The sequence below is a fragment of the Giraffa tippelskirchi genome, chromosome 8 (assembly GCF_054371585.1).
Source record: "Giraffa tippelskirchi isolate mGirTip1 chromosome 8, T2T-mGirTip1v1.2.pri, whole genome shotgun sequence".
Taxonomy (NCBI): domain Eukaryota; kingdom Metazoa; phylum Chordata; class Mammalia; order Artiodactyla; family Giraffidae; genus Giraffa; species Giraffa tippelskirchi.
The window spans coordinates 129,299,688-129,322,220 of record NC_137282.1 but is presented as its reverse complement, the minus strand read 5'-3'; the positions used below and the strand labels follow the sequence as shown (position 1 = coordinate 129,322,220).

At 39.5% G+C, this 22,533-nt stretch overlaps 1 protein-coding gene across 4 annotated transcripts in view; it reads right to left on the bottom strand.

Annotated features, from left to right (window-relative positions):
• DNAH8 (dynein axonemal heavy chain 8) overlaps nucleotides 1-22,533 on the bottom strand; it is a 326,388-nt gene that overhangs the window by 61,063 nt on the left and 242,792 nt on the right. For all 4 annotated transcript variants that reach the window (XM_081523221.1, XM_081523219.1, XM_081523218.1 and 1 more), the window contains 6 exons: nucleotides 22,125-22,246; nucleotides 21,401-21,519; nucleotides 19,124-19,326; nucleotides 5,228-5,301; nucleotides 2,204-2,356; nucleotides 1,662-1,817 (listed from right to left, as the gene is read on the bottom strand). In XM_081523221.1, coding sequence (XP_081379347.1) covers nucleotides 1,662-1,817; nucleotides 2,204-2,356; nucleotides 5,228-5,301; nucleotides 19,124-19,326; nucleotides 21,401-21,519; nucleotides 22,125-22,246 — 827 coding nt within the window. The remainder of the gene's footprint in view (nucleotides 1-1,661; nucleotides 1,818-2,203; nucleotides 2,357-5,227; nucleotides 5,302-19,123; nucleotides 19,327-21,400; nucleotides 21,520-22,124; nucleotides 22,247-22,533) is intronic.

The window sequence follows — 22,533 nt, the reverse complement described above, 5'->3', positions numbered from 1 at the left end:
TTAAATAACAGAGTTAAAGCAATATTTGTATTAGAGTGTGATAAGGTCTAGCAAACCCAACAATTCCCAGATAAGAATGTATGAAATCAGCTTCAGTGACTTGAAAGCTGTAATTTACAATCAATCCAGAGGCCACAGTGGAACTTAGTAAAAATAACCACCCACAAAGCATTTATTCTGATTTTAACTTCTCAGGGTGGGGGACAGAGAAACATCAGCTGTCTCTTTGCACTGCCCTCTCAGTTGGGCAGTGTTATACCTAGTAAAGTGGTGGTGACAGGGAACCCGTGGGTAAACATGCCCAGTATTTCCTGAGGTGGGCACCCAATCCCTCTCCACTTTTGGGCAGGGCAGGGAAAGATGAGGCCAAGCTCTGCTGGCCACTGGGCACAGTCGAACCACGACTCCTGGTTCAAACCAGTTATTTATTTTGTCCTCACTCCAGCTTCAGGAAAAGAAGAAATGTAGGGAAGAGTTCAAGGAGCCCCTTTATCTCTCTGTGAAATCAAGAGTGAATCAAGTACATTAAAATTACACAGCCTGGACTTCCCTGGTGGTCCAGAGATTAAGAACGTGCCTGCCAATGCAGGGGACACAGGTTCAGTCCCTGGTCCAGGAAGATTCCACATGCCATAGGGCAACTAAGCCAGAGTGCCACAACTATGGAGCCTATGAGCTCAAGAGCCCATGCTCTGCCACCATGAGAGAAGCTCGTGCACCACAACTTTCTCTAATAACTCCCTCTCGCCACAACTAGAAAAAGCCTGTGTTCAGCAACGAAGATCCAGTGCAGTCAAAAACAAATAAATCACTAATTTTAAAAATTATATAGCTTTCAAATACAGAACAAAATCCTAAATCTAAATATAGAACAAAGTGGTAACAAATGAAAAAACAAAACGCATAGAGACATTGCTGGGTAGCCACACAGTACAAGCAAACCGGAAACAATCTGAAGACGACAGCTGACCCCTGTGACTCATCTTCCAAACACCATGACCACCACTATCCCAGTGGGGAGGAGGGTCAAAACATACTTGCATCCAAGGCAGGCAACATGGGGTCTGACTCCTAGATTCACCATTTAGGAAGGACCTTAACCTCTCTGAGTCTCAATTTCCTCATTTTCTAGATGGTGAAAAATCCTACCCTGAAAGGTGGTTGTTAGTATTACATGAGATGGTATATATAACGTTGCCTAACCTCTCTGAGTCTCAATTTCCTCACTTTGCAGATGGTGATAAATCCTACCCTGAAAGGTGATTGTTAGTATTACATGAGATAGTATAGAGAACATTGCCAGACAGCATAGGCAACTTTCAAGATCCAGTTCCTATCAGAGTAATTCGTTTGTTCATCCCACAAACATTTATTGAGCTCTGGCAATGCTGCAGTTGCTGCTGTGACAAGTGGAGACCCAGCAGTTACAAAAGGACAGAGTCATTGCTCTGGAGAATCTTACACGCTAGGGGCCAAGGTGGGGGATGGGGGTAGGAGGATGCATTAAATACACAAGCAAATATGCTCATCCTGTGCCAGGTGGGGAAAAAAGTGCCATGAAGGAAAAAGAAAGTGAGGTGAGGACACTAGACAGAGGAGCAGGGGGGCAAACATAACATCATTAGCGTCTTCTGAAAGTGCAAACGGTTCCCAGAAGTTACCTGCACAGTGGAGTGTAAAAACGCTACAGTGTAAAGCATTGGCTTCCACATGGGTAAATTACTGATATCCAGAAGGTCTTGATTAATTCCGGCAAATGTTCTTTTCAGACCTGCACGAACGCCTTGGGGTGGCTCATTAGTGAATTTGAGAGAAGTCTGTCATAAAAAACAAATAGTGAAAAAAAAAAGGTAAATAGTACTTTTGTTTCTATAAATTACTGTGAAGGATAAAATAGAAATGACAATACATCAGACAACAATATGCTTGTGGTACATAAAAAAAGGCACCGTGTAAACTAGTTACATTGATCAGAGCTAAAACCCAATAAATTAATACCAAGTCTTTTAACTCTCCTGTGGGAATATTTACTATATAACCTTGATGATTATAGTCAAGGGTTTGACGATAACGGCATTGAGATTTTACAATGCAGAGTTGACCAAAAAAAGCCTGTTACGTTTGCCATTTTCAGTAATGACAGAAGTGTCATCTTCATTTGTATAACTCTCAAGGAAAAGACACTCATCTCATAGTAACAAACCTGAAGCAATGTAATGGGAAACCGAATGTGCGGCTCGGTAGTTATCCACACTCGGAAAGTATCATCGATGGTTTCTGTGATGGTTAAAGTCTCCAGCAATTCTTCCATGAATTCTAGGCCAAGGTGACAATTCTGCAGTAACACCCAGCCACCCTGTATTCAAAAGTGACTTCATGTTAATTCCTCATAACTTTTTTGCTATGATTTTAATAAAACAAAGTGTACATACAAAGATTTTTTTAAACTTTTGCTAGGGGCATGTGAATACTCTGTTTTGAACACATATATGTTAATGGAATTATATGTCAATAAAAACTTTTTTTCCTGCTTCTGGTAAAGCTGGTTACTTGGAATCAAGTGGTTTCAAAATGAATGTTACTCTGTCACCCCTGGTTCAGAAGGGAACAGAAATTAAAACGCAGTTAGACTTTATTAAGTACAGTGTGTGCACCATCTAATGGTGAGAATGGGTATTTTGGAATTTGTAACTTGTTCTGCCTCAGAAGGGACTCACGCCAAAGCCAAGCCATCCACTGCCACAAAGAGATGCACATGACCTCATGAAAGTTGGAGGAGTTGACGAAAATTCATCAACAATCAAGTTAGGAAGAAAAGAGAGAATTTTATTAGAGCCAAACTGAGGATTACAGCCTGGGAGACAGACTCAGAGGTTCTGACTGTCCCACCTATTAGAAGTCAAAGGCACAGTCATACACATTTTCAAGACAAAGGATCATACATCAAAATGACATGCTGACATTTCACATGAAGTTCACCAAAGATACACAGTCCAGGTAAGCATATACAAAGACAGCAATAAGTCACCATGCTAATCTTCAAGAAGCTACACTGTTAGTGTCAAAGAAATGGGGGAAAAAAACAAAACCCTGATCTTTGCATTGGAGCAGGCATTCCCACCTCTGAGGAGGTCTGGTTGATGCATAATGCAGAGACACACTGCACAGGGGAGGCAGGAAGCCCAAACGAGCAGAGAGAGCCAATTTTATGCTACAATTTTCTTCTCCTGCCTTGAAATACAAATCTTACTTCACCAGAGGCAATACATTTGGTGACATTTGCTACCGGTATTCTTGCCTGGAAAATCCTATCTGCAGAGGAGCTTGGTGGGCTACAGTCCACGGGGTCGCAGAGTTGGACACAACTGAGTGACTGAGCATGCCTGCTACCATAATACTAAACCCTTTTTTAAAATTTATTTATTTTTAATGGAAGGATAATTGCTTTACAACATTGTGTTGGTCTCTGCCATGCATCAACATGTATCAGCCATAGGAATACATATGTCCCCTCCCTCTTGAACCTCCCTCCCACCTCCCACCCCAATACTAAATCTTGTTCTTTGTCATCACTCCTCCCAGATGTTCCTGAAACCACAAAATTTATTAAGCACTATCTAAATATTGATAAAACCTTAACAATATGTCACATAACCATCACAGTTCTATAAGAACATAGTTTACTAGCCAGCTGATGCTTTGATATACTTTATGCAACAAGATCAAATATATACAGCTTCAAGTTATTGAGCTCAGTATACATATGGTAAGGCATATATATTATGCTCTATACTGCAAGAGAAAATACAACTCAGATTGGCTTAAATAGCAAAGGGGACTTTTTGGTCTAGACAACCAAGTTGTCAAGAAGATGAACTTCATGGTCAGAACTCTGGGTCCTTGTAGATCCAGTTACTCTTTGATTCTCTGCTCTGAATTCCACAATGTCAGCTTTATCCTAAATCTTTCAAGTGACAATGTGGCTGTACCTGTTCTTGGTTATTGTTGGGTATTATTGTTGTTACTTGTTTTGTTTTTGCCTATGCCACATGGCATGTGGGATCTTAGTTCCCCAACCAGGAATTGAACGCACACCCCCTGCATTGGAGGCTGGGAACCTTAACCATTAGATAGCCAGGGAAGTACTGTTTGTTTGTTTTTATAATTCCAATATTATCAATATTTATCTCACCTTGAGACAGAGAACACAGAAGTTATAAAAAAACTAATATTCCAAAGAAAGTTAATGTGAATGCTGTATTCAAATTTAAAAGCTTCTCACTCATGGAAACTAAAGAAATTATTTAAGGCCCAAAGTCAAACAGTCAGATCATTCAACAGAGTGAATCATTTTATCTGAGTAGAAATAATTATATATAATTGCTTTGATATATATAAATTAAATACCATATATTATTGAATTTAATTAACTGATAAAGATTAAGGTTTAGGGCACTTGAGAATTAATGGTTAGCCTGAAAACTTCATGACCCAAGCAGGGTTTTAGCCCATTAACTCTCGCCAGTCATTAATTCCCAGGGAAAAGTTGCTAGGGACATTATGAGATCAAAAGCTTAAAAATAAACCAATATTTTATTTTATTTTTATAAATGATGCAATTTCTTATTGCTGCTGAGACTGCTATCAGCCAAGCTTTTCTAGAAAATTAATGTCCTGTGTATTTATTAGGTGTGATGAAAAATATTTCTCAACATTCCATCCAGCTTGCAATTTTCAATAAAAACTGTTATCAATATTTAAACATAACACCCTCAAATATTTCTTATTAGCCTGAAACTATCCATTAACGACAAATGAAAGGCTCACTTTAACCGAAAATTGAAATTTGACTGTCTCAATCTGTCACTTCTTAAGCACTATCTATTAATATTGATCATGACATTCCAAGACTGCTAGAGCTGCATTCTTTATGAACCAGAAAGTGTGTCTGCCAAATTACCAAAAAAATATTTAGTGAAAATAAAAATGGAGCATATGCTGTAGAAAATGGAACAAGTATTTTGTGGGGAATGTCAGGAGCCAACTAGCTGGAGGTTCAAAATCCTTAAGTAATCAAAGTTTACTCTATATGCATAAATGAAAATGGAAAATTGAGCATCACAGGAAGAACACTCTACCCATCATGGAGGTGGTGCTAGGTAGACCAGATGGCCAGAGGAATCATAACAAGAAAGTTCCATGAAAAGTAGTTTCCATTGCCACATACCTGCTGCATTGACATCTGAATCAGCTTTCGAGCATGTACTTCTTGTCCTTGCCCCATTGAGATAGTTCTGCATTCTGTAATACAGAAGGATCACTATCATAAAATGTAAATTTTATAACAGGATTGGGATGAAAAATTAATTTCTGAATTGTCATAGCCTCCCTCCCTCTATGGCTTCTAAGGAAATTCTGTTATTCAAATAAGTCTGTCTTCTGGTCGTGTTGATGAGAGAAAGGAGTGGAGCAGACTGGAGGCCCTACATGGAAAGCAAAGGACAAGGAGAGAGACAAAAGGCACAAGCCGGAGCCTTTGAAGAGTTCTGGGGTCTTTGGAGATAATGAGGAGACAGACTGATGGGGAGAGGCAGCTGCAATGCTATCACAGGTATTTAGAAGGAAAGAGGTGTTTTTAGTTTTGCTCTGTTTTGATTGAATAATTTTTGGTGTTTCAGCAGATGTTTCAGTAAAGATTGGATACCGATCTTTTTATTCTTTTATGATGTCAACCTTGCAGTGTTTTGTCTGTCTGTCTGTTCAAGTTTTGTTTGCCTATTTGTCCATTTTCTGAGATGGAACTTGTAGCAATTCATCCCCATGAGGACTATATTCAGGGGTAACTGCTCCTCAGGATCAAATCCTCTTGGAACTGAGAAAAAGGAGCCTGAAGAAAAAGTGGGAACCACTCCAAGATTAGAGATGTGGTTATAATCCAGCAGGAATATACATTATTTAGGCTCATTAGTGAATTTGATGTCCCAGATGGAGAACCACACTTGTGCCTGTCATATGAATTCACTAAACTGTAGAAGTCTCTGAATCATACTTGGGAAACTGGAATTAGAAATTAACTTTGAAGTAAGCTTTTGTGGACCCAGGTCTTCTTTAATTTTAGAGGCGTGATCTCTAGACTTCTAGAGGCACAGGGAAAGGAAGTCAATGGAGACACTGTGAAGCAATGCATGCCTTTGACTTAACTCTACTGGATCAGCCTGAATCCTCAGAAAAGTGGGCAGCTGTGGTTGGGCAAACAATGAGGCTGATTTGGAAACTGCTGGTAGAAGCTACAGAGAATGAGAGAAATTCATGCTGCCAGGGCACACCATTTAAATAAAACACAGCACCATGGGGTTAATGGCCAGAGATTCCGTGACTGCTGGTAGGGTGTAGTATTAGAATTATCTGTGGACTCAGGGACACAGGGTGAAACTCGGCAGTGTGTGCCTGAGAGAGGATTGGTAGAGCATTGCTTGAAGAACTAGAAACTGCAAATGTCCATAGGTCATTGAACATAGCTGGATTCTCCCAACAAAGCCCTCATGAATCTCTCCTGCTCGAGGCACTGTTCCCAGGGCATCTGAGAAGAACCCACAAACCCTATAAGAGAAGAAAGGGAAGGTGGAACTGGAATGGGAGGAGCCTCTGAATTGTACAAAGAGACACTGAGTCTCTCCTGTTTTGGAAGAACCCACAAGTGTTAAGTAGATCAATGGAGGAAGGTGTGATATGGACAATAAATATTAACACATCAGTGTGAGCCATAATCTATCTCCTCTGCCCTTCCAACTCTTCTGAGATACACTGTTTAAAAGGAAGAACTGGTTTTTGTTCAGGGGTAGCCTGAGTTTCTTATCTCGACCTGGGTAAGAGGTCAAGAAGATACTTAAAGGCATCCCTTCAAAACAAACCCCGAGTCTGAATGTGACCCCTTCTGGATGTCTACACTCTCATTCCCCTAGTCCATCACCTCATGCCTGTATTCTTGCAGGAGCCTACTTACTGGTGACGTCTCTCCCACTCTTTCCCCTACTAGCTATTCTTCCCACAGCAGACAGAGGAATTTGATTGAATCCTGAATCAGATTATGTCCATCCTCTGCTCAGAAACATCCGACGGCTTCTCATTTCATTCTGTGCAAAATCCAAAATCCAATTCAAATTCTGACCTCTATGACCCTACACAAATGGGTCCCATTGCTTCCGCAATCTATACACACACACACACACTTTTTAGGATCCCACCACAATTGATTCACTCTTCTCCAGCTGCACGGCCCTCCTCCCTCATGTCATCGTCAAACTGAGGTGGTTTTACTTCTTTTCCAGTGTGAATGCTATTTATTTCTTCTCTGGGTCTGACTAAAACTTCCAATACAGTGCTGAGTAGAAGTGCAAGTAGACATTCTTCTCTTGCTCCTGATGTTTTGGGAAAAATATCCCATTTTTCAGCATTAAGTATGATGTGAGCTGTGGGTTTCTGTAGGTGCCCCTCATCAGGTTGAAGAAGTTCCCTTTTATTTCTAGTTTGCTGAGGGCTTTCATCATGAAAGAATGTTGGATTTTTTTCAATGCTTTTTCTGCAACTATTGAGATAACCGTGTGATTTTTTGTTCTTTATTCTATTAATATGGGGTATTCAGTTCAGTTCAGTTCAGTCGCTCAGTCATGTCCGACTCTTTGCAACCCCATGAATTGCAGTACGCCAGGCCTCCCTGTCCATCACCAGCTCCCGGAGCTTACCCAAACCCATGTCCATCGAGTCGGTGATGTCATCTAACCATCTCATCCGCTGTGGTTCCCTTCTCCTCCTGCCCCCAAACCTTCCCAGCAGTAGGGTCTTTTCCAATGAGTCAACTCTTCACATGAGGTGGCCAAAGTATTGGAGTTTCAACTTCAACATCAGTCCTTCCAATGAACACCCAGGATTGATCTCCTTTAGGATGGACTGATTGGATTTCCTTGCAGTCCAAGGGACTCTCAAGAGTCTTCTCCAACACCACAGTTCAAAAGCATCAATTCTGCGGCACTCAGCTTTCTTCACCGTCCAACTCTCACATCCATACATGACCACTGGAAAAACCATAGCCTTGACTAGACGGACCTTTGTTGGCAAAGTAATGTCTCTGCTTTTAAATATGCTATCTAGGTTGGTCATAACCTTCCTTCCAAGGAGTAAGCATCTTTTAATTTCATGGCTGCAATCACCATCAGCAGTGATTTTGGAGCCCAAAAAAATAAAGTCCAACACTGTTTCCCCATCTATTTCCCATGAAGTGATGGGACCAGATGCCATGATCTTAGTTTTCTGAATGTTGAGTTTTAAGCCAAGTTTTTCACTTTCCTCTTTCACTTTCATCAAGAGGCTCTTTAGTTCTTCTTCACTTTCTGCCATAAGGGTGGTGTCATCCGCATATGTGAGGTTATTGATATTTCTCCCGGCAATCTTGATTCCAGCTTGTGCTTCCTCCAGCCCAGCGTTTCTCATGATGTACTCTGCATATAAGTTAAATAAGCAAGGTGACAAAATACAGCCTTGACGTACTCCTTTTCCTATTTGGAAACAGTCTGTTGTTCCATGTCCAGTTCTAAATGTTGCTTCCTGACCTGCATACAGGTTTCTCAAGAGGCAGGTCAGACGGTCTGGTATGCCCATCTCTTTCAGAATTTTCCACAGTTTATTGTGATCCACACAGTCAAAGGCTTTGGCATAGTCAGTAAAGCAGAAATATTTTTCTGGAACTCTCTTGCTTTTTTGATGATCCAGCGGATGTTGGCAATTTGATCTCTGGTTCCTCTGCCTTTTCTAAAACCAGCTTGAACATCTGCAAGTTCACAGTTCACGTATTGCTGAAGCCTGGCTTGGAGAATTTTGAGCATTACTTTACTAGCATGTGAGATGAGTGCAATTGTGCGGTAGTTTGAGCATTCTTTGGCATTGCCTTACTTTGGGATTGGAATGAAAACTGACCTTTTCCAGTCCTGTGGCCATTGCTGAGTTTTCCAGATTTGCTGGCATATCGAGTGCAGCACTTTCACAGCATCATCTTTCAGGATTTGAAATAGCTCAGCTGGAATTCCATCACTTCCACTAGCTTTGTTCGCAGTGATGCTTTCTAAGGCCCACTTGACTTCACATTCCAGGATGTCTGGCTCTAGGTGAGTGATCACACCATTGTGATTATCTGGGTCGTGAAGATCTTTTTTGTACAGTTCTTCTGTGTATTCTTGCCACCTCTTCTTAATATCTTCTGCTTCTGTTAGGACCATACCATTTCTGTCCTTTATTGAGCCCATCTTTGCATGAAATGTTCCCTTGCTATCTCTAATTTTCTTGAAGAGATCTCTAGTCTTTCCCAATCTGTTGTTTTCCTCTGTTTCTTTGCATTGATCGCTGAGGAAGGCTTTCTTATCGCTCCTTGCTATTCTTTGGAACTCTGCATTCAGATGGGAATATCTTTCCTTTTCTCCTTTGCTTTTCGCTTCTCTTCTTTTCCCAGCTATTTGTAAGGCCTCCTGAGACAGCCATTTTGCTTTTTTGCATTTCTTTTCCATGGGTAATATGGGATGTTACATTGATTAATTTTCGTATGTTGAACAACCTTGCATTCTTGGGGTAAATCCACTTGGTCATGGTGTATAATTCATTTTATGTGGCGCTGAATTCAATAGCATTTTGTTGAGAACTTTCGCTTTTATTTATATTCAGCTGGATATTGGTTTCCTTCTACTGTGTTTGTCTAGATTTGGTATCAGAGTAATAAGGTCTCACAGAATGAGTTGGGAAGTAATCTCTCCTCTTTTATTTTTTTATTTTTTGGAAAGAACTGGTGTTATTCAATAAACATTTGGTAGAATGTGAAGGCATCTCGTCCTGGATTTCCTACAAATCAATCTTTCATTTCTTAAAGCTCTATTCGGGTTTTCTATTTCTTCTTTAGTCAGTTTAAGTAATTTTCTTTTTCTGATAATTTGCCCATTTCATCTAGGTTATCTAATTTGTTGGCATAATTGTTCATAGTATTCTGTATGATCTTTTCTGTTTTTTTCAAGTCAATAGCGATGTCTCCTGATAAAAGAAATTTTCACATATTGAGATAGGGGAACGTCATCCTGACTTATACATGGGTTTAACTGAACTTTATGCTAACTAAAACAGCCTGTTTGTGGCCTATCAAACATACATTATACATCAGCTCTAACTGTCAGAGAAAAGGGTACATTGACCAGAATTAAAGAATGTGTTAAAAATAAAAATGTTACAAATTCTTCCCTTCCTGAGATGCCAGTGCCAGTACTTCTTCAATGATGAGGCTCCCTTCCCAGGAGCCAAGGTATACTGACTTGCTATGTACTCGCCAACCTGTTTTTCTTGAAACCTTGAAGGAATGTGTCCTGACTTGTTTGATGTTCTTTGTTCTGACAAGATATGAAACTATGCGGAAACCCATGCTTCTCTGGAGCAGCTCCTCTGACTTATCTGAGAGCTGCCAGTCCCCAGTTTGGCTCAAATAAAACTCTTTTCTATTCCTATTATAGTTTGTTCATTGATTATTTTCATTGACATCCCTCTTTCATTCCTGATTTTAGTTATCTTAAGTCTTCTCTCCTTTATTCTTGGTCAGTTAGGACAAAAGTTTGTCAATTTTGTTGACCTTTTCAAAGAAGATACACTTGGTTGATTGAGTCTCTGTTCTTTTTTAATCCTTTCTTGCATTTTTTTCATTCAAATATTTATTATTTTCTTCCTTTTGATTGCTTCGGGTTTAGTTTGCTCTTCTTTCCTTGGTTTCTTAAAGTGGAAGCTTCAGTTATTGATCTGCAATCTTTCTTCATTTTTAAAATAGGTTGATAAATTTCTGAATAGTCTGGAAAAACTAGGTTGATTGACACTGGAATAGTGAGGAAGCTTTGCACCTGAGGAAGTTCAAAAGACAAAGGCCATTGAGAGAAGAGGCAGTGCAGGCTGAATTTCCAGAGAGAGTGGGAAAAGCTGCCAGGACATCATGATGGGGACTGCCAAGAGGAGGAAGGATGCAGAGGATGTTGCAGAAATTGTTTTTGCAGGTATTGCAGCATATTTGTCCTTTGGTGGTATGAGATGTTTTGGTTTTCTGGTTTGCAGGCTTTTTTTTTCTTTTCCTTTTTTTGCTGCTTGGTTACATCTGAAAGATGCTTAGTAAGATTTCAACTGCTTTTCTATTTCTTCCCAAAATTAGACTTGAGTGTCTTTCACGTCTCCTCTTTCTTTTTAAAATTTTTAAAAAATCAAATTAAACAGTATATGTTTATAGTGAAAGCTTTGTAAAATACAGGAGACTACAAAGAAGAAAACAAAAATCACCAATATCCTTCCAGAGAGATCTACATTCTAATCTTCTCAGTGTACAATCCACAATCACTTACCCTCAATTCAAAATTCAAAACACTCTGAAAACTGACAGCTTTGCCACAAAACCACTTTGGTGGTAAAAGCTGACCTGAATGGATATGAGCCTATTTATAGTCTTTATTTATTCCTATCTTTATAAATATTAATACTTTCATCTGCAGTGTATTATATAATACATGAAATATTACCTTTCTAAAAGCTGGACAATTCTAATTTCTGCAGTGTATCTGACCTCAAGGGCTTTGAATAAGAGATTACAGACCTATCCATATTAAGAATTATATATATATGTACAATAATACATATACATGTCATTTAAATATTTACTTCTTAACAGTATGTTGTATTTTATTGTCATTAAACATTATTGGTAAACAGTTTTTAATGGTGGCACAATGCTCCATCATGTTAATGCATTCTTGCCAAGTTAGCCACTATCCTTTTGTATATTTGAGACATTTCTAATTTTTTAATATTATAAATAGCACTAGACTTAACATCCTTGTAAATGAATCTCAATGTGCATCTCTCAGTTTGTTTTTATGATAAATTTGTATGTGTAGAATAGTTGGGGAAAAGCACTCAAACATTTTGAAGATTCATGGTGTATATGAAAAAGGACTGCCAATGTCTCCAGCTGAAATAGAATGTTGCAATTCCCAGCCCACACTTCCATCTTTTCTTTGGAAACTGGGCAGGGCCCTGTGGAGCCTTCCCAGGTACAAAAATCTCTCCTTGTCCATTTCTTGTCTGTAAGAAAAAGGCTTCAGTCTTCCAGACCCTCCTTGAGTTCCAAAGGGCAAATTCAAACAGTTACTGATTAGGGAAGTGAGGAAATGCAGGAACAAAAGAAAAGCAGTCTGAAACACTTAGCACAGGACTTCCCTAGTGTCCAGTGGCTAAGAATCTGCCTGCTAATGCTGGGGACATGGATTCGATCCCTGATCTGGGAAGATCCCACATGCTGCAGGGCAACTAAGCCTGTAGCCTCACAGCTACTGAGCCTATATGCTGCAGCTACTGAAGTCTGCACACCCTAGAGCCCACACTCTGCAACAAAAGCCATGACAATGAGAAGCCAGTGCATTGCAACTACAGCGTAACCCCCACTCACCACAACTAGAGAAAGCCCACATATAGTAACAAGGATCCGGAGCAGCCAGAAATAATTACACTTTTAAAAAAAGAAACGATAGCTCGGAGATAAAGAGTTGTATTTCCTCCTAAAGGGATATACATAACAATATATCTTGAAGTTTTTCTTACAGGAACTATTGCCCCCACTTAAGTAGAGGATGGTAACTTCAGGCTGAGCACATGGTTCCTGGAGCACCACGCTGTTACCTCACCACCAACCAATCAGAAGAAAGTCCTACACCCTGTAGCCCTCATCCCAAACTTTGCCTTTAAAAACTTTTCCCTGAAAACCATCAGGAAGTTTGGGTCTTCTGAGAATAAGCCACCCATACTCCTTGTTTGGTCCTTGCAATTAACCTTTCTCTGCTCCAGACTCAGACTTTTCAGTTTGTTTGGCCTCACTGTGCATCAGGAACATGAGCTTGGATTCAACAGCAATTTGTGTTTCAATGTTATTTGTGGTGCTTTTGACATACCAAAGTTTTAAAACTTTATCCAAACTTCTTTTCCTCTGGTTTTGGATTCTGGTGTTATGATTAAGGAAATCTTAGCCACTCCAGTAGTATCAATATATTCTTTTATAGTTTAAACCTTTTAAAACCTTAATCAACCTAGAACGTACTTTAGAGTTTAATCTGAGGTAAAATTCTTGCTTTCTTCTAAAGTTAACCTGCTATGGCAACACTGTTTATTGACTAACCCATTTTTCTTCCACTGATTTGAAATGTGAATCTCATCACAGGCTAAGCTATTGTATATACTAGAGTCTAATTTGAGGCCTTTCATTTTGCTCTATTGATCTGTTTATCTACTCTGAGCCAGTTCCTCACTGATTAAATTATTGCAATTTGATAAAGTTTAGAAATCTGATTGGGCTTGTTCTCCACATTATTCTTTTTCCTTTTCAAGCTGTCTTGGCTATTGTTAGTCCATTTATTACTCTAGATGATCTAAGATCCCTCTACTATCCAATTAGGTGAAAATGATGTTGGAATTTCAATTAGACTTACATTCAATTTATAGATTAATTTAGAGACTATTGACATCTTTCCAATATTGAATCTTTATAATGGGAATGTGGTTTAACTCTCTATTTAATCTATCCTACTTTCATGTCATTAAGAAAGTTTTAGAGTTTTCTTCTAATAGGTATTCTAAAGATTATTTCTCAGTTTTATTTTTATTGAGATACTAAACGGGATTTTTACATTTTATTTTAGAAGAATGTTTCATTGATTTTTTAAATATATTTATTTTTGTGACCAGCTACCTTTAAAATACCCTGTTAAATCTAATAGCTTTTCAGTTGATTCATTTGTGTTCTTTAGTTAGCCAATTACACTATCTGAGAATAATGATGGCTTTTGTCCCTCTTTTCCAGTAGTTATATCTTTTATTTATGAGTCTTACAAAACATTAGCTATATCCTCCACAGTAATACTAAATGAGAGTGGTGATAGCGACATCCTTATCTTGTTCCTGACTTTAATGGGCATCATGTCTCTAGTTGTTCACCAGAAAGTACAAAGCTGTTTGAAGTTCATATTCACTATCATATTGATACAATATTCTTCTGTTCCCATTTTTAAAAGCCAAATATAAATGCTGAATTTTCATAAAATGCCTTTTAAGCAATTATCAGGGTAATATGACAGCCTAAGGAAAAAGTCTTTCACTTGTTGTGATGAGATTTCTTAATACTGTATCTTTCTCATACTTACCCATGCATCCTACTTGATCAAGGCATGTTGCTATTTTTTTGCATTTTTTTATATTATGCTGAATTCTTCCTGCTTGCATTTAGATAAAGGTCCTTACATTTATATTAATAAGTAGGATCAATCTGTGGTTTTCTTTCTTTGATACAGTGACTATCTTGGTCTGTTTTTGATATCAAGATAATGTTATTCCCTTAAAATACAGAGGAAAATGCATCCTATTTTCCTATGTTGTGAAATGAAATATAGCAAAGTTTTAAAGGACCTGCCAAAAAATCATTCAAGCTCAGTGTCTTTGCTGAGGTAATAATTTTAAAACTTCTAATTTTCCTCATCTTAATTATAGGTCCATTCAGGCTTTTCAACTTTTTCCAAGAAACTTTTATAAATTTATATTTTTCTACAAACATCCATTTTAATGAGATTTTTAAACTTTTTTTTTTTTTGCCATAACTATATATCTTTATCTTATTACTTTTTCATCTGTATATACTTTGTTTTACTCATTTTCTCATTCCTATTTTTGTTTGCTTGCCTGTTCAGTCACTTCAGTTGTGTCTGACTCTTTGTGACCCCATGGACTGTAGCCCACCAGGCTTCTCTGTCCATGGGATTCTCCCAGCAAGAATATTGGAGTGGGCTGCCATGCTCTCCTCCAGGGGAAATTTCCAATCCAGGGACTGAACTCTCATCTCCTGTGTCTCCTGCACTGCAGGCAGATTCTTCACCGCTGAGCCACCAGGGAAGCCCCATTTTTATTTGTAAGTTTATATTTTATTTGTCCTCTTTCATTCATGTTTGGATTCTATTTTCAAATCCACTCTTCCTCTCCTTCACCCAAGCTCCTAGTAGGATTTTTCTCATGCTAAACCCATCTGTTTTCTCCTTCTTTCCCAGGCACCCAATGCTTTTGTGCAGAATTTATCTTCTCTGAATTTCTCAACACAGAGCCTGACAGGTTCCATAGTGAGAAGTTTTCCTTCTTTTTTTTCTATGAAAACCTATTTGATCTGGTCCCATCCCTCAAGTTGCTGTCAGGTAACTTGCTAATTCATCCACTAAAGGCAGTGAGAGGGGATGAAAGAAAGACCACTGACAAGGGATTTGGGAGCCCTGAGTTTAAGTCCTGAATTATCTGCCACCAACTAGTTCTCTGGCCTTATCTCCAGACGTTAGTTTCCTCAGCTGTAAAACAAGGCACTTGAATTCCAGGATTTCTCAGAATTTTGTGAACCTTGAGCATTTTATGATTATCTATTACCCAAATAAAACATCTCTTGTTGAGACTAGAGTAATATGTCATTCTATCTACATAATAGTTTCATTTTACAGCTATTTGGGGAGTTTTTAACCCAAATCAGTGAACTGAATGATGCTTCCTAACATTCCTAAAAAAAATGACCAAAGAGTTTTTTATAAACATCATTGGATCCTTCAGTGTTAAAATTAAATCTAATGTGATTCCTAACAAAGCAAGGTTGAACAGTTGCTGGAAAAACTAAAGAAGTACCAAGAAATGGAATCACCAAATTGCCAAGCAAAGCAGTATGATACTATGTAATAATACTAGGTGATAGCACTGTTCTGGCTTTATGTATTTAACTAAAGTTATAATCTCTCCCAAAGGAGACCTTGAATTATTTTTCTTATTTCTGTTCTTACACCAGTGTCCTAGACAACAGCACTGTTTTGAGGTAAATTTGAAATGGGAACTCCAGTGGGAACTGCCCTTCTTCTAGGAAGAGTATCCCCTTCTAAGAAATGCCCCCAACTCTAGGCTCCATATATGTGGTTCTTGCTATGAGCCCATTCACACAGCAACAGTTCACTGACTGGCCCAGAAAGGAGCACGTGACCAAAGCAAAACCAATGAGCTTCTTCCTTGGGTATTTGCACCTGAGACCACGAGAGTAAGAGGAGTTTGCCTGGGTGAAACCAGATGGGGCCATCCCAGGTACAAATGCCCCTCCGTGTTCCCCATTGCAGAACAATGCTTTAGTCTCTTAGGCCTTCCCCGGGTTCCAAAAAGCAAACTCAAGCTCTGAGGGAAGACAGAAACAAAGGAAGAGCAGTTGAGAAAGAAAAGTAATGATAGCTTCAGCAACAATCCTAACTTCTCCTCAGGACTTCCCCAGCAGTCCAGTTGTTGAGACTCTGTGCTTCCACTGCAGGGGGCGTGGGTTCGATCTCTGGTTGGGGAACTAAGATCCCACATGTAAACGGTAAGGCCAAAAAACAAAAACAAAAAAACAAAAAGTCTTATTTCCTCCTCAAGGAATATATATAACAGTCTGATGAATATCTTTTAGTTGTTATGAACGAGCTAAGACCCTTGCCCGATGGAGGCTGTATGATTACATATAGTCCACAAATAAAGGGACCCTAGACTGGCTGGAACCAAAAAGCTGGTGATTAAGCTTCCTGAAATACTACCCTGTTACCTCACTATCAACCAATCAGAAGAAAGTCATGCACCCTGCAATTTCACTTCAAATGCTGTCTTTAAAAATCCTTTCCTCAACATCTTTTGAGCATGAACTGCCTATTCTCCAGATTATTTGGCACCTGCAATAAACAACTGTGGGCTTCCCAGGTGGTGCTAGTGGTAAAGAACCTGACTGACAATGCAAAATATGTAAGAGATGCAGATTCAATCCCTGAGTTGGGAAGATCCCCTGGAGGAGGGCATGGCAACCCACTCCAGTATTCTTGCCTGAAGAATTCCATGGACAGAAGAGCCTGGCAGGCTACAGACCATGGGGTTGCAAATAGTCGGACAGGGTCACACAGAATTGGACACGACTGCAGCGACAGCACACATGCATGCATGTGTAAACACTGTACCTCCCTTCACTGCAACTTGGGTCAGTAAATTGACTTTACTACCCGGCAGGCAGGTGGACTCGGTTCAGTAACACTAGCAGTGCTGAACTTACTGAACATGTAAGTATTGAAGCCCATGAGCCACTGGAATCTGAGTTCTGTCACATGGAGATTGCTTTGTGGCAAGACAGAAAAGGAATCTATATGTAGAGAGAAGTGGGACATTGAAGCAACTGGACAAAAATCCATGGAGAAGTAGATCTCAGAGGGATTTTCAAAGTACAAAGCTTTGAGAGAAGCACCACTCTTAGGCTGATACAGATGACTGGCATGCTGCAGTGAATACTAGAACAAAATGGCCCCCTTTAAAGGTGGTTAATGACTTTCCAGTAGTCATGTATGGATCTGAGAGTTTGACCATAAAGAAGGCTGAACGCTGAAGAATTGATGCTTTTGAGCTGTGGTGCTGGAGAACTCTTGAGAGTCCCTTGGACTGCAAGGAGATCCAACCAGTCCATCCTAAAGGAAATCAATCCTGAGAACTGATTAGAAGGACTGATGCTGAAGCTGAAGCTCCAATACACTGGTCACCTGATGCGAAAAGCTGACTCATTGGAAAAGACCCAGATGCTGGGAAAGACTGAAGGCAGGAGGAGAGGGGGGCAACAGAGAATGAGATGGTTGGATGGCATTGCATGATGGACATGACTTTGAGCAAGCTCCAGGAGATGGTGAAGGACAGGGAAGCCTGGTGTGCTGTAGTGCATGGGGTCGCAAGGAGTTGGACACAATGGAGCAACTGAGCAACAACAACAATGAGACTTAACCACGAGTATGTGCCAAGAGAACCTGGAAGCTCTTTACATTGGGTCTCAGTGTTCAGATAGAAGAAAGCAGCTGTTGAAACATGAATCCACGTAGCACACAGAATGGCGTGATGACAATGATGAGGCAGAGTGAACGAAGAGCACGCTACCATAAGCTATCAGTTTACAGGAACTTTGGTGCAGACATGTGGTAAATACCTGAAGATCACTAAATAAATTTTATATTATGCTTATTCTAACTAAATAATAAATTCAAGGTTTTATTTTATAGGGCAGATTTAGGGATTCACAGTCAATCACCTTCATAATCCTTATAAAGACATAAATGAATTGCTCCTACAAGATATAGGTATAGAGATCTGAACCTAGAAGATTCCAAAAGGCAATTCCAACAACATTCAGATTTTCAGAGTATTAAGAGAAAACTGCCCTCCTATAAACAGCCATCCTAGAAGACAATGGCTCAATCATGATGTCTTTGCTTCATTCAGGTACTTCTTCTTTCGTCCTGTTGACTCACACTTACATGTTTGTAACTCCTTACCCTACCTCCTTCCTCCAGAATAACTTTCCTTCTCTCCCACACGACCCCCTAATTTTTCTCTATTTTTAGATACTACTCAAAATATCATCAAGCTTTCCTCTATACCCCATGCAATCTGAGTAGCTCTGATCTTATCATGGGCATGTCTGTAGCTCTGCTGCAGCAGTTTGTCGCATTGTCTTCTATCACCTGTTTATCTGCCTGTCTTTCCCAGCTATGTTGTATTCATCTCTGTACTCTGTGAATCTAACACACTGCCTACACTCAGGGGTTACTGAATGAAAGTATCAATGAACGAATCCTTACATTACTATGCATTACAATACAATGGTTACAGTTTTTCAATTTGTACAAAATAGGCTTTGTTATAAATTTATATAGGCAGAGCAATAAAATTAGCTGTTGAATGTTCATTCTTGCCAGTCTGCTATCCGTGTGGTATGGACATCTGAATACAACTTTAAAAAAGTCAGCACATGATGGATGAGTATGTTTCTCTCTGCACAAAGATATCTATACCCTCACTCTAGGAGATCCGAAAATGGGGGAAAGAAGGAGTTTAATATTTTTTCTAACTCAGTTTTATGAATATATTTATAAGAATTGGCTATAAAATTATGAAAGGAAAAAATTGAAGCAAAAACATGGAGGCTTTGCTAAATTTCATAGATTGCTGATCATACCCAGCTTCAGTTTCTTGGCCAGTGCGTCAATTTGAATTGTGGGATCGGATCCCATGGACAGAAAACATATTAGAGGTGTTCTTGTATCACTTTCTTCCCAAGTTTTCTCCAGATTTAAGATAACTGGTTCCGTGTACTTTTCCTCCAAAGAATCTGCAATATACTTTCTTGCTTGAAAAACAGTACGGTCTGGGCACCAAGACCTAGAAATGCAAACAAGTTGGAGGAAATAAATTCAGATTTTTAAAATTCTATTTAGTTCTAAGCACTTAAAGAACACATAGTTAATTAGCAAAAGGATAACAAGCTAATCCTCCTTTATGCAGATATGTGTAAGACGCACGGCGAGATTTTCAGTCCTTGGATGAGTGCAAGTTTAATCGTGTGGTTTTGATGCCAGGCGATTTTGATTGATGCCAGGCATGGGCAAGGAGCAGGGCAGAGTCAGTTCTGTTGCCAATCTAGAAAGGAACTTAGAAATCAGTTGACTTCCAAGTGTCTCATTTTCAGGAGAAGCAGTGACTATTTTGAATTTTTTTAAAAGAAATTCCTGTTGGGTTTTTAAAAAATCTATTTATTTATTTATTTGGCTGTGATGGGGCTTATTTGCAGCACATGGGATCTTTTTTAAAAAAATTATTTTTGGATGCACTGGGTCTTTGTTGCTACAGGCAGTCTTTGTCTAGTTGCAGCGAACAGGGGCTACTCTTCAGGCTTCTCATTGCAGTGGCCACCCTTGTTGCAGAGCACAGGCTCTAGGCCCGTGACTTCAGTAGTTGCAGCACATGGGCTCAGTTGTTGTGGTGCATAGGCTTAGTTGCTCAATGGTGTGTGGGATCTTCCTGGGCCAGGGATGGAACCCATGTCCCCTGCATTGGCAGGTGGATTCTTATCACGTGGGATCTTTGCTCTTCATTGAGGCACACAGGATCATTTCAGTTGAGGCCTGTGGGATCTAGTTCCCTGACCAAGGAATCAAACCCAGGCCCAGGCATACGAGTGTGGAGTCTTAGCCACTGAACCATCAGGGAGGTTTTAATTAGCTACTTAAAACACACACACACATCAGTGATTATCCCTAGTAACTAGGCTATCAGCTTCAGGTAAGCAATTACTCGTTCAAACAAATACACAGGAGCATATTCACTCTTTGATAGATATTTATGGAGTAAACACATCAGGGCCTGCTCTTGATGCCAGGGACACAGCAGGGACGCAAGAGGAGGTGTCCTCTGGCCAATCCAGTACACGATGGGGCCTGGCCAGCTGCACACTGGGAGCTCTGCAGTCTTCAGAGGGAGTTAATGTGTCAAAGGTGACAGAAGTTGCTTGATTCACAGGCATTTGTTAATACTTAATACCATCCATGTAGCCTACACTGTAGCAGGTTCTATACACTGTGACTTATTAAATAAATGTCATTTGATATTTCTGGATCATAGTCAAGCGCTATGGTTTCTTATTGGTTAGTAGATTGTGTTATTCATTTGACACGGATTCAATTTTCAAAGGATGGATGAAAGATAGACACATGTAGTCTAATAAAAACAAATAATTGTTCTGTCCTGAGGTCACCACTGCTGACAGCTCTGATCACTCTCAAAGAGTGACAACATCTAGGAAATAACTTTTTCTAAGAAAAGTCGGCGATGTAACCTTAAAGACCAAAACTACTCCAAAATAATAATTCTACATCTTTCTGTTATTCTTTTGGTGGTATCATCCTCCCCAGCTCCACCCGCCTGTCTTGTTCATCACGCACACACACACACACACACACACACACACACCTTCCAATACAGAAGCCTTCTTTGAGCTACTGCATACTGAGAAAACATGAAAAGTGAGAAGAAAAAGAAATGAAAAAAAACATCAACATCCATTTCAAACTTTCACTTCCATTTCAATAGCTACACCATTTATACGTTTTAATAGTGCAATCTTCTTGGTTTTAGCTTAAAAATTGCCTTGTAACTCTGTGAGATCTACTCTTTTACAGAAGGAAATTCAATAATAAATGATTTACTCAGTGGTAAACGGTGACCAAAGTGAATAATAAAAACATTTTCATATATGTTTTGCTAAAAGCACTATGATTAATATGTTGTCAACATATGCCCTTCACCATTTTTATTTGCCATCCAAACTTCAATTTGGAAGCATAAACGTCCATTACAGTAACTACTGGGACACAGTGAAGTAAACTCACTGAGGTAGGATCTGTAATGTGACACTATGACGAGTGATGCTTCCAGGTCTGATAATACCTCCTCTCACCTGATAAGTAAAAGTTTGCGGCAGGTATCCAGTGAGTCATTATATCCATCAGGGATGATTTCCTCCTCTGGAGCATCTTTATCAAACCAACTTTTCCACCCTTTCTCATTACGAGATATCTAAAATAAACAAGCTAATTAGCAACCCTCAGGAATACATGCAATTAAAATTAAATAACGTAAAAAGGTCATTCTTTACAGGTAGATAATTTTTTAAACATAACCACACTGTTTTACATTTTTCTTCAGAACCAATGACTCAAATAGCTTGGATATTACTATTCCCTTTCAGTTTCCCCATTGCTCTTCTACATTATTCACTAAAATGAGGACCATGTATCAATTACACTCAACGATTGGACAGGAAAAACCACAGACCAGGGTTTCTCAATCTTGGCCCCATAAGCATTCAGGGCCAGGTTAATTTTATGCTGTGAGGGGCTGTCCTGTGTATTGCAGGATGTTTCGCAGCATCCCTGGCCTCTACCCACTAGTCACCAGAGCACCTTTGCCTCTAGTTTGTGGCAATCAAAAACGTCTCCAGAATTGTCATATTACCCTGGGGTGTGCACCAGGTGGGCTTTGAACAAGAGCCACAGTTGTCTTAAAGCTGCATTATTGTGTCAGCTCCTCTGGGTCAAGGGCTTGTCACCAGGAGGCCCCAATTTAAACGACCCAGGTGTGTTTGGGTTTACAGATCTGCACTTTTTCTAGTCCTTTATTACCTGGTTCATAATTTCTGCAAACTGTGGAAGTTTACTCAGTTCCACAAGATTCAGCCAGGTCATATCAAGGATCCAGCGAAACGGCTTGGGAGGGCAGGCTTTCAGATCCAGAGCTGCTCCCCCTGGGGAAAGGCGTTAGCGGGAATCAGGTCAGCTTGTGCTCCATATTTTAGAAATTTATTTTCAAATTAAGAAAAAAAAATCCAGATAGCCATATCACACACAAAAATGGGAAAGTTGGAACATACGCACATTACAGAAAATGTGGTTATCTTTTTTGGGTACATTTCCTTAAAGTCTAAGTGATTTATACCATCTTATACAGATAGCAACTCCCTGTCATTTTTTCCTGCAAAGAATTTTTCTCAGGTGGTTGCCTTTTTATTGTTTTTTAACTATTTTATATCAG